The sequence below is a fragment of the Sus scrofa genome, chromosome 4 (assembly GCF_000003025.6).
Source record: "Sus scrofa isolate TJ Tabasco breed Duroc chromosome 4, Sscrofa11.1, whole genome shotgun sequence".
Taxonomy (NCBI): Eukaryota; Metazoa; Chordata; class Mammalia; order Artiodactyla; family Suidae; genus Sus; species Sus scrofa.
The window spans coordinates 18,789,124-18,801,962 of NC_010446.5; the positions used below are offsets into that span (position 1 = coordinate 18,789,124).

The window sequence follows — 12,839 nt, forward strand, 5'->3', positions numbered from 1 at the left end:
TTGATGGTCTACACCGAGGTGGGTCTGCAACCTACACCACAGCTCACGGCAACGCCAAGATATTTAACCCACTGAGCAAGGCCAGGGATTGAACCCAAAACCTCATGGTTCCTAGTCGGATTCGTTAACCACTGAGCCACGATGGGAACTCCTAATACAGGTACCTTAATCAATAATCCTGTCTTCTGAGCCAAACCTATAAAACCCCTTGCTGTCCCCTCTCAAGTCAGGACATAATTTTGAGGCACTAGCTTGCCGTGTCCTCCTTTGCCTGGCAGGGCAATAATAAAGCCGTTCTTTCTCTTTCTCAAAACTCTGTGTCTGAGATTTAATTGGTGCCAGTGTACAGAGGCCACATTTTTGGCTACAAATATAAGTTATTTGTCCAATTTACATAATTTTGCCTTTTTCTTTGGACTGTTTACCTCACATTCCATATTTCTTTAATACTATTAAAAGCAGTATGTTTAATGTCTTCCCAACCTTCTCTTGTCGGGCTATTCCATAATTTATCTGACGGATCACTTCTTATTAAACATGTAAGCAGTTTCACGTTTTAGTATCATAAATGGTTTCTATCTGCAGTTCTTTTATAAAACTTAAGCCATGGTCACTTCCTACCCCTTGTGTACGTAGTTGTAACAGGGTAGGATAGTTACACAGGTAGTTGTGGAAGTCCTGGTAGGGGACCACAGAAAGACAGGGAAACCTAGGGAACTTTGGGAGACCACTCTAAGTTAATAATTGCTCGAGAAAGCCATCGGAACATCATGGAACGAAGCAGGCTGGCTTAACTATAAAACCATTAGCACAAAATATGCCTCAGGTCATTATATGAAAGATACAATGAGGCCCAACTTTCAAGTTCAGCAAGATCATGATCCTTAGGACCAAGGACGGGAATTTAAGGGAAGGATGACCTTCCAAAGGAGGAGCCCCTCATTATATGGAAACCTGAGATGATTCAACATGTTTTAGCATCTGCTATCATCTTTCTGCTGATGTGGCTAAGCACCAGGATGGTCCTGCTTTGACCTCATAGGGTCGATTGCTCTTACCTGATACGAAGATGTAAGCCTGACGTCTACTTAAAGAATGAGGAAGAAGGGGGACTTTCTGACTCCCCACTTTCCTTAGTTACAGACACAGTCCATCTAATCCCCAGAGCAGAGCCTCCTTGCCTGCCCACTTGGATCCCTCACAAATGTCCTATCTTAATAAATCTATTTCTTGCCTATCAGTTTGTCTCTTGCTGAATTCCTTTTGTGCTGAGGAAGTTCCCAGGCCAGGGGTCTAATCGGAGCTGTTGCTGCCGGCTTATGCCAGAGCCACAGCAATGTGGGATCTGAGCCGAGGCTTCAACCTACACTACAGCTCACGGCAGTGCTGGATCCTTAACTCACTGAGCCAGGCCAGGGATCGAACCCGCAACCTCATGGTTCCTAGTCAGATTCGTTAACCACTGAGCCACGATGGGAACTCCCTGGAGTCACATTTTTAAAAAGTCATCCTGGGGAGTCCCTAGTGGGGCACCAGGTTAAGGATCTGGTGTTGTCACTGCAGTGGTTTGGGTCGCTGCTGTGGTGCAGGTTCAATCCCTGACCTGGGGGCGTTCCACATGCCATGGGTGTGGCGAAATTATTTAATTAAAAATCATTCTGACTACAACTTGGAGCACTGACTCTAAAAAGGCAAGGGTATGGAGTTCCCGTCGTGGCTCAGTGGTTAAAGAACCTGACTAGTATCCATGAGGACACAGGTTCAATTCCTGGCCTCGTTCAGTGGGTTAAGGATCCAGCGTTGCCATGAGCTGTGGTGTAGGTTGCAGACTTGGCTCGGATCCCACGTTGCTGTGGCTCTGGCGTAGGCCGGGGGCTACAGCTCCAATTAGACCCCTAGCCTGGGAATCTCCATATGCCACAGGTGCAGCCCTAAAAAGACAAAAAAAAAAAAAAAAAAAAAAAAAAAAAAAGATGAAGGAGAAAAGAGGAGCCAGCGCTGAAACGGAAGAGCTGGTCATGTAGACAGAAACTTAAGACAGTGCGTGTCCCAGAAGCCCAGCCAGGAGAGTAAATCCAACAGGAGGACGTGATCAACTGTATCAAAACTGGTAACAGGCTGAGTGAGATAAGGGCTGGGAACCGAGGCAGAGGCAAGGGCCCTGCTGACTGGATGAACAATTTCAGTGGAAGAGTAGGAGGTTTTCCCTTTGGCAATTCTCATTTTTGGCTAGGCCTCCAGGAATGATTTTCAAATATCCCTTTTAATATTCATCACTAGGCAGCATGGAAAGAAAAAAAAACAACAACAAAAAAACCCGAAAGGTAACGTCAAGTCTGAGGTTTACCTAAAACCACATACAGTAGCGTAATAGGCTTGAATTCAACAAACAGTATTTTGGAAGAAGGTGGAAAAGCAACTTGTTTATAAATTGCATAGATGAATTTAATACTCAAATATGATCTCCCCCACTTTTTCATGCGTATGTGCACACTATATCAAAATGTGGGCATGGAAAACCTTTCCCATTAAAATGCTGAAGGTATTTTGCGAAAGGTTGACTTGGCAGGTAAAGTAGCAGATGACATCTGAGAGATGACTTCCTTAAACCAGAACTTCGAATCTGCCATCTCAAGGACCTCCGGAGTTTGCAGAACTGCTGAAAATGGCCCCAGGAATCCCAAGGAGCTTCACAGTCTGTGGAATGACTTGATAATGCCATTTTTACATAAACTATAGGGAGTTGCTCTCATGATTTCCTCAAAGATAAAAACTGCCTGAATTCATGGCCCTAGCATAAAACGGTTTCGGGGAGTGGGCTCTGGGCCTGATGGCCAGGTGCAAATCCCAGCATGGTCCTTAATAAATTAGGTGACGTCACTCAAGGCATTTAGCCTTTTTGTGCTTTAATTTCATTATGTGTAAAATTAAGATAATGAAGGACTCTACTTCACAGAGCTGTTGGGAGGGTTGAGTGAGTTACTATACATTTAACGATGCCTGGTATATGGTAGTGCTATGTAAATATTAACTGTCTTTATATTTTTCTCAAATCAACAGATATTAACGTTCAACTAACATTATGTGTGAGTCTAATGTTTTTAAATAAATCTAAACATCATCTGCTCTATCCATCATGGAAAACCTGCTGGGAATTTTCACAGCATATTTCAAGCTGACACCATTTTCACACTAAGATGTCATAAACAATAATTGGCTTTAGTATCTTGCAATGAAAACATACTTGGTTGGCTGGGAAACCAGGGCATCTTTATGAAGGTGGTAACAAGGGTACACATTGAAGGTGCCAGGCTCCATCGAAACCCCTTCCACTGATGAAAAATCCTTTTCAACCAAACCAAACAATTCCATCATCTTAAACCCTAAAGAGAGAGAGAAAGAATTATAAACAGACACTGTAGGATTTTAAACATCAAAATTAGTTTATTAAGGATTAAAAAAATCTGGACCCCAAATGGGAGTTATTTAATATATTTGTATTTGGAAAATTTGTGATACTGCATACCTGCCAGATCAATGCCGTCCTTATGCACCAGTGGGCAGGCTGGAAGACAAAACAAACAAGATAAAACCCTAATTCAGATATTTTCCAAACATATTCTTTCCTTGTTCTGAGGACAGGAAGCTGACATAATCTTTACGGAAGTCAGTTGTGGAGGAAATTCAAACCAGATGTGGCTATGGCTTTCTGTGAATTCCTGAAGATTGAAACACTGTCGCTTCTCCTCTTAAAACCAAAGGGTCACAGCTCTTTCTCCTCTGCTGGGTCCACTAAAATCTATGGTGTTCACTTGAGTGCATGTGTTAGAAGAAGTCCCACTGCTGTTGTGTTACCCTAATGAGCAGCCTTAATACATTTTTGCAAACTGTCTGCTACAGCTAAGAGAGTTGCTTTTAAACACAGCAAACTGTTCCATCTGCAATGGATGGGCAATGGGGTCCTACTGCAGAGCACAGGGAACCGTGGTATGAGTGGGTCCCTTTGCTGTACGACAGAAATTGAAGAAACATTGTAAATCAACTACCCTTTTTAAAAAATACAGAAACACAGACTCTCATCGTTTGAGGGAAAGTCTTTACCAGCCTAAAACCCTAAAACGTGAAAAGGTGAGGTTAATCTCCACATGCTCAAAACCACCCAACTCAATATCTGCCTGACAAACAGCTCTCCACGTCAAATTCTTTGTGCAGATCAGGATAGGGCTCATCACTGAACCAGTATAAATATCTCAGCCTTTAAGCAATGTAAGGGCAAATTCCAAAGCACTAACTTGCTGACGCAGTTTCGCAGACAAAAGTAATCAACTCATCTTCAATTTTCTTAAAGGCGTCGAAGTCATCCACAAAGAAGACATGCCGGGCACTGGGCTTACTGCCAATGCTAACGAGCTCCGAGTAATCAGCATCGGCCACGCCGACTGCAAAAATGCTGTAGCCTGTGGTGGAAGGGGAACATATTTCGGATGACTTCAAATTGCACCAAAAACAAATGATGCAACATAAGACACGTCCAAATGTTTAAAATATGTTTATTTAGGAGGGCCCGTGGGGGTGGATAATTCATTCTTTCACAGTTCTTCAGAATTCTGCATGCACATAATTCACCATTGGGTAGTTAACCCATCATCCCCTAAAGAAATGTTCCATTTTAAGGACGCTCAAGAGAGCCAGTGCTTGAGACAAAATAGTTACCATTTGAGTCCTATTTTTATGTTTGCATATTTTTAAGAATTATTTTAGTATTTATAGGATAAAGTGGAGTTGAAACAGAGAAACTTTAGCTCATTTCTTTTTTCAGAAGTAGAAGCTGAGACATTAATAGGCTTAGAAGCTTGAGATGGGACATAGTTCAATGCTCTGTAAATAAATATTAAACGAGTCTTTGCCACACAGATCTTATACAATGTAAACTTCACCGTTTTTTTTTTTTTTTTTTTTTTTTTTTTTGCTTTTTAGGGCTGCACTATATACGGAGGTTCCCAGGCTAGGGATCCAATTGGAGATACAGCTGATAACCTATGCCACAGACACAGCAACTCAGGATCAGAGCCATGTCTGCGACCTATACCACAGCTCACAGCAACACCAGATCCTTAACCCACTGATCGAGGCCAGGGATCAAACCTGTGTCCTCAGGGTTGCTAGTCAGATTCATAAACCCCTGAGCCACGACAGGAACTCCAAACTTCACATTTTGCATTCTCCATTTGATAGGTGAGAAGGCTGAAGCTGAAGAGTTTCTGTGATGAGGTCCCCTCCCCTCCTTAACCCGGTCCTTTTCATAGTATTGCACTTAACTGATGGAGTTTCTTATAGAGGGCATCCTGTATATAACAAAAGCATTAGGGAAAATACAGCAAAATAATAGATTTGTAACCTGGAAAGTATTTTTAAAATCACATCATCCAGTTAATATTAAGAAAGATCCAGGAGTTCCCGTCGTGGCACAGTGGTTAGTGAATCTGACTAGGAACCATGAGGTTGCGGGTTTGGTCCCTGCCCTTGCTCAGTGGGTTAAGGATCTGGCGTTGCCGTGAGCTGTGGTGTAGGTTGCAGACGCGGCTCAGATCCCACGTTGCTGTGGCTCTGGCGTAGGCTGGCAGCTACAGCTCTGATTCGACCCCTAGCCTGGGAACCTCCATATGCCTCGGGAGTGGCCCAAGAAATAGCTAAAAAGACAAAAAAAAAAAAAAAAAAAAAAAAAGAAAGAAAGATCCATATTAAGTGAAGTAAGCCAGACAGAGAAAGGCGAATATCACGTGATATCAGTTATATATGGAATCTAATACAAATTATAAAAAAAGAACTTATTTATTTATAAAACAGAAACAAACTCCGAGGTTTCAAAATTAAATTTAGGATTTCCAAAGGGGAAATCATGTTGGGGAGGGTATAAATTGGGAGGATGGAATTAACATGAACACACCACTATATATAAAATAGACAACTAACAAGGACCTGCTGTATAGTGCAGGGAAGTTTACTCAATGTTCTGTAACAACCTATGGGGGTGGCGGGAGAATGGATGTATGTGTATGTGTAACTGATCCGCCTTGCTGTAAACATGATGCTAATATTACATTGAAAATTAACTATATTCCAATAAAATTTTAAAATGAAGGAAGGAAGGAAGGAAGGAAGAAAGAAAGATAGATTGATTTAGAAGAGTTCCCTGGTGGCTCAGTAGGTTAAGGATCCTGCTTAAGTGGCACTGTCACTGCAGCTACTAAGTCTCTGCTATGGTGTGGGTTCCATCCCCCGCCCGGGAACTCCTGCATGCTGCAGATGTGGCCAAAAAGAAAAGAAAGATTTTGAAGTATTTAAGTCATGCTAATGTATTTGGTATTTAGAAAACAACCATGCAAAGAGTACTACTGGTAGCCACGATCTGTATTTAGACAACAACCATGCTTATTGTTTTGCTTATCTATGTAAAACATACCATCTAATTGCATCTCCTTGGAGATTTTGTTCACATCATCTTGTGATCTGCCATCAGTTATAACCACAATGACCTTTGGGATGCCTCTTCTGATCCCTGACTCTGCAGTAAACAAGTTATCTCGGACATGCTTAATTGCTTTTCCTGAAACAAAGGAAGGCAACAGTTCAGTTTCATTCCCTTCCATTTTTGCATTGCTAGAGATGAGAGGGCAGGAACAAAGTTCTTATACCAATGAAAAATCTTTTTCTTTTTTTTTTAAATCTGTATTACTATACTTCAAAAAGAAGTCATTTCGGTAATTAGTAATAATTAATTACTTTGGGTCTTAGCTGGGTCTTTTTTGGTCTCACCTGTTTTTGTATTTCCTCCTTTGTATGAGATATGTTTAATTGCATCAAGAAGAGTCTCTTTGGTTTTGTAAGTGTTCAGTTTAAATTCTGTCCTGGGGTCATCAGTGAACTGAACCATTGCAACCTGGAAAGAGAAGATGTGTTTGTTTTTACATATATGTAGACGTCTCCTAGGCCAGACAGTATACACTATAGCATGATTACAACCATAGTTGTTTTTGGTTTTGTTTTTGTTTTTGTTTGCTTTTTTAGGGCCGCTCCTGCAGCTTATGGAGGTTCCCAGGCTAGGGGTTCAATCAGAGCTACAGCTGCCGGCCTGCGCCACAGCCACCGGCCTGCACCACAGCCACAGCAACACAGGATCCGAGCTGTGTCTGCCACCTACACCACAGCTCAGGACAACACTGGATCCTTAACCCACTGAGTGAGGCCAGGGATGGAACCTGAAACCTCATGGTTCCTAGTCGGATTTGTTTCTGCTGTGCCACAGTGGGAACTCCATACAACCACAGTTTTAACTTCTTTCTTAATGCTGCCCACAATTTCCTTGGTTTAAAATTTCAGACAAGTTACCTACCAAATCTGACAACACATTCACTAGCATTTTTTCTCTACGTACTTTTCAGCAAGTTGTTTATTTTAAAAGTCTCTCCCTAAAGCATGATGGCTTTGTGCCATCTCATTTGACAGATGGAAAAATGGCAGCCTAGGCCTTCTACCTTGACAAAGTTCACAGAATCAAAGTTGGATTCTTTATAAGGATTTCTTTATGAAGAAAGCCTGTGAAGTAATGACGACTATTCTACCACTTTACAGATCAGGAAACTGAGGCACACAAAGTCAAGGAACAAGTAAGATTAGTAGAACAGTCACTGGCAGAACCAACAGTTGAGGCCAGGTAATTCTGCTTCAAGATCTGTGTTCTTAATCATTACAATATAAATCATCCTGATTTCACTTCCTATAATTTGCTTCTATTCCTGTGCAACTTTGGGGACATTTCAAATTTATTGGTTTCGTTTGTTTTTCAGAAGGATGATGAAGGGAGGAAACGCAATCTTCATAGTGCTTTCTTGGGATTTGTGAGCCTTCAACTGCTACCAGTTTGTCAAAGTCTATTGGAAAATGTCATTATCCTTAGGATTCTTTCTCTGATTTCTCTATTCAAAACAAATTTCTCCTCCCTGAAATGCCTGAGCATGTTCCTCTCTTATAATTCACCTGACACCCAAATTTTCTCAGACATTCTTATAAAACATATTCCCAATCTGTTCATTTCAGGCGTCTATCATCTTGGCATTGGACCATGAGAGCAGCATCTTAACAGGTCTCTCTCCATCCACTCTCACCTCTGCTAGGGTTCACACTCCACAAAACAATCAGAATGATCTTTTTAAAAAGCAGATCAGATCTTCTCTCCTTAAAACTTCTCAGTGGCTTCCCATTGCATCTAGGATAATACCCAATTCTTTCAATGGCTCAAGATAATCTGAGACTTGAGTCTTGAATAAGAGTCAAGATGATCTGGCTTTACCTTCATCTTCCACCTTATCTCTTCCCCCCTCTCCCTTGCCTCACATGCTTATCCACTATATTCCAGCCAGAAGTTTTAGCACCTGAAGCCTCAGAACTCATTCTCATCTTAGGCGCTTTGTACTTCCTATTTTCCCTGTCTGGAAATTTTACTCTCAGATCTTCTTGGCTTCATTCACATGTCAGTTGAGAAGCTACCTCTTCAAAGAAGCCTTTGTTGACCATGCTATTTAAAATAACCTCCAGGGGAGTTCCCGTCGTGGCGCAATGGTTAGAGAATCCGACTAGGAACCATGAGGTTGCGGTTCAGTCCCTGCCCTTGCTCAGTGGGTTAACGATCTGGCGTTGTCGTGAGCTGTGGTGTAGGTTGCAGACGCGGCTCAGATCCCGTGTTGCTGTGGCTCTGGCGTAGGCCAGTAGCTACAGCTCTGATTTGACCCCTAGCCTGGGAACCTCCATATGCCGCAAGAGCAGTCCAAAGAAATAGCAAAAAGACAAAAAAAAATAAATAAAAAATAAAATAAAATAAAATAAAATAACCTCCAGTAAATTTAAACCTCAGTTCAAAAGCTCACATCCCTATTTTATAAATTTATTTGTCAATTTATATCTACTTTTCACCCTCCTCCTCTCCCTACCTTTAAGAATATGAACACCGTGAAATTTGGGCCATTGTCTATCATGCCCATTATGTCAGTTCTGTACCTAACCAAATTACGTCCTCGACAAATGTTTGTTGAATGAATAAATTTGTGGGTTTTGTTCCACTTGTTCTACTGTAATCTGTGACCATGAACTCTTTCAAGATTTTAATGTCCTTGAGGGCAAGGAGAATACGGGATGGTGCTTAAAAGAGATACTCCATCCAAGCATATAGAAGAAACGTCTGCTGAGATGGCCATTCTAACCTTTCTTAGTTTGCTGAACTCAATAACTTTTAAGGATTAGCAAGACAAAAGGGGGGGGGGAATTAACAACTTCTCTAGCCCTATCAGATACCAGTAACTGCTTCCAAACCCAAGTTTGTCTATTCTCTCATTTAGGTTTGGATCCAATCAGTATAGTTCTCTACCCATAATCCCTGACAAGTAGCCATCATAATAGCTTGGAATAATTTTTTAATACACAGAATGAATTAATGATTGATCTGTTATCCTTACTTGAGTTCCATCTGCACCGATCTTGTCCAAAGCTCCAACAGTGCTATAGAGGAAGTTAGTTATCTTATTGAAATTTTCATCTCCAATACTCCAGGATCCATCCACCATAAACACCAGATCTGCTTTGGCAGCTTTACATACTGGAGACCAAAGGAGAATTTTGAGTCAGAAAAAAAGGGAAAAACAGAGTAGTCATTAAATGACCAAAACAGAAAATAGTTTCCCTCTAGAGCTCTTTCCTAAAGGAAAAGTATAAATCACATTCCAAATCCCTGTTCATGATACTTTCTGACCATCATTTCTCTCCCATACGCCAGTTTCCTAGTCATGACTAAGAAGCTTCTATCAAACATGTGGAATTAAAGAGAAAAATATCCACCTATCTCAGCCCCAAAGAATAGAAATGAGGGAAGGGGAAAATGTGGAACTAAAGTGATTTAGAGAGCAGCGTCAGCAAACACTCCAGTGCCTACTGATGAGAAGGTAATCTAAACTACTGCTCTGTGCACCCTGCCCTCTGCTTCTTGAGTTAATAACGTGAGAGACTCCGCTTCCAGGGGGAAGGCATGCCACACAGTGAAAGCAGATTAAGCTGAAACTTGAAGTGCATTTGGACTGAGGCCATGAGCTACTCTTATTTCCAGCCTTGCTCACAAATTCTATGACTGTCTGCCACCCACTGATACATACGTGTCAAAAAGCAAACACTAATGCTAGCTCAGGAACACTCTGTTATCAGTAGGTAATACTAAATCCACACTAACAAGCAAAAAAACACATTAACAAAAACCTATTCCACTGAAAGCATTTTTTAACAGTCCTGTATTACGTGCCATTTCCGGTTATCTATGCCCCACTTCCCTCTTTTTAGGGTAGATCACAGTAGCGGACTCTGTTTTACGACGAAACAAACAATTTAGTCCTTAATAATCTGAATTTTTTTTGTAGGTCATTTGCACACAAATAGTCTGTGTGGTAATGCACCTTTCTTCTTTCTTTAGGAAAAAAACTGACTTGATTTTTAGTTTATTAAGTGCAACTTTCTTCCCTTAAAGCTATTTGCAATGTAAAATAAACCATCTCCAAGTGAGTTGGTACTCCAGGGACAATAAGGAACTGGTAAGGTTGTCCTCAAGAGTCCCATGACTTATAACATTTTGCAGGGATCACAAGATCTGTCATTACGAGCTTATATATATAAAACTTTGCTGTTTCCAAGGACAGTTAAAATCTAGGCTAGGTTTTATCTTCAAAATGAGAGGAAGGAAAATCTACTTGAAACTCTACCCCAAATGAAAAATTCACTTAATACAACAAAGAAAAAAAAAAGAAAAGAAATCAAAATGCATGAAGGAATTACTTCTGGCATATGAAATTGTGTTTTTAATTTTCTTCTCTGTACTCTTTCCTATTTCTTCATGTTTGTTTGCTAAATATTCAGTATCACTTTAATAATAAAAATTTGTAGGCTTTTTCATTAAATACACTCAGGACAAATAAAACCTAAAATGAATAAGGCATTCAAGTTGCAAAAGCCCCACTGCCTAAAACCATTGTGATGAAAACGACAAGACCAATGCTTCCACATTGTCAATCCTCACTCTCATAGACCCATCCACATGGCACGTCTCCCAGGACGTTCATGAATGCAGACTGAATGATACTCATGCTCCACTATAAATAAAAATACTCTGACCTCAGTGAGTTCTATAAAGTTTGTGTCAGAAATGTCTAGTAAACTCATCAAGTAGGATTCTGTTTTAGTTCCAAGAGTGAAAATCGTCATGAATTTCTCATTACCTCTTTGTTTCCTTGACCCCTACCCTCTCCAGCATCTGATCCTTCTGACTAAGCTTCTGTCCGTTCTAGGACCTCTGGTCCTGGCCACAATGTCCATGAGACATTTGGTTCATACCAAAAAATTCTTGAAATTTGGTCCTATCCAAATGTCTATGAGCATATTTGATTTTAGGCTGGACCAAATATCAAGACTCTTTCGACAAGGACTAGATGTCTTATGGACATTTTAGTCGGGGCCAAATGATCCCCAAAATATCAAGGATCTTTTGGTATGGACCAAACCCTGCTGTAAGGTGGGAATAACTTATTTTTCATTATATCTGATATATAACTGGTACCTTTTTTTTGGCTTTTTTTTTTTTTTTTTTTTTTTTTAGGGCCGCTCCCGCAGCATATGGAGGTTCCCAGGCTAGGAGTCAAATCAAGAGCTGCAGCTGCTGGCCTACACCACAGCTACCAGCAACGTGGGATCTGAGCCATGTCTGTGACCTACACACTAGCTCACGGCAATGTCAGATCCTTAACCCACTGAGCAAGGCCAGGGATCGAACCCACATCCTCATGGATGCTAGTCAGATTTGTTTCCTCTGAGCCATAATGGAAACTCCGATATAACTGGTACTTTAAAATGCATGGAAGTCTTCTCAAACCACCTTCCAACTATGTGCTCTACCTTTATCCTTTCTTGCCCCAATCCCTCCTCCCCATTTCATCAAGGTTATCTTTCTCAAACACGGATTTCTGCAGGTTACCCTCCCTTCATAAAACTCTTCATGGTTCACCATGTCCTATAGGATAAAGCCTCCTTCTTCAGGCACACAAACCACTTCATAACTCAACTTGCACCTTTTCACTTGTGGTTCCTCAAATTCATTATGCACTTATATCATGCCATGACCTTGGGTGTTCATCTGTCCATTATTTATCTGTGAAATTCATTCTTCAAAATGTAAATCAAATTTCTCCTCCTTCTTTACAGGTAATTAACCTGCAGCAGCATTAATTATTCTCATTTTGGGGCTACCATAGTATAAGTCCCATTTTCTAACTCACATCCTTTGCTGGTAATTATCTAGGCAAGCATTTATTTCTCTTGCAAGCCTGAAATTAAGCAGAGAGCAGCAACCATAGATTGTTATTGTATTCCAAGCATAACAGTTTTGGGGATGAAGACTAGGGTTAATAAATGTTCCTTAACAGAATAAAAACATTAATAATCGCTACTGTGTTTGGAAGTTTTTTTTAGAAAATTCCTTAATGGCTCAGGTGAGAGGTGATGAGAAACTCTTACGATGAAGTAGAAAAATAAACTGGAAGAGGTATTTTCACAGGTAAGCTGGAAAACTGTTACTCTCATCCACTGAACTATAAACTACATCCTCACTCACAAACCACGTAACTTATGGTTCCTTGGTAAACATGTCCTACTCTGCTATTTTTAACGAAATGAACGTGAAGAAATCCTCAGAAAATCTACGCTGAGTATACAGGATCTATGAGATAGATTTTCACTGAATATATTTGACATAT

General features: G+C 40.7%; 1 protein-coding gene across 4 annotated transcripts in view; it reads right to left on the reverse strand.

Moving 5' to 3' along the window:
- COL14A1 (collagen type XIV alpha 1 chain) overlaps window positions 1-12,839 on the reverse strand; it is a 234,915-nt gene that overhangs the window by 98,927 nt on the left and 123,149 nt on the right. For all 4 annotated transcript variants that reach the window (XM_013996512.2, XM_005662880.3, XM_021090550.1 and 1 more), the window contains exons 26-31: window positions 9,510-9,649; window positions 6,817-6,940; window positions 6,464-6,607; window positions 4,293-4,457; window positions 3,527-3,565; window positions 3,245-3,383 (exon numbers count right to left, since the gene is read on the reverse strand). In XM_013996512.2, coding sequence (XP_013851966.1) covers window positions 3,245-3,383; window positions 3,527-3,565; window positions 4,293-4,457; window positions 6,464-6,607; window positions 6,817-6,940; window positions 9,510-9,649 — 751 coding nt within the window. The remainder of the gene's footprint in view (window positions 1-3,244; window positions 3,384-3,526; window positions 3,566-4,292; window positions 4,458-6,463; window positions 6,608-6,816; window positions 6,941-9,509; window positions 9,650-12,839) is intronic.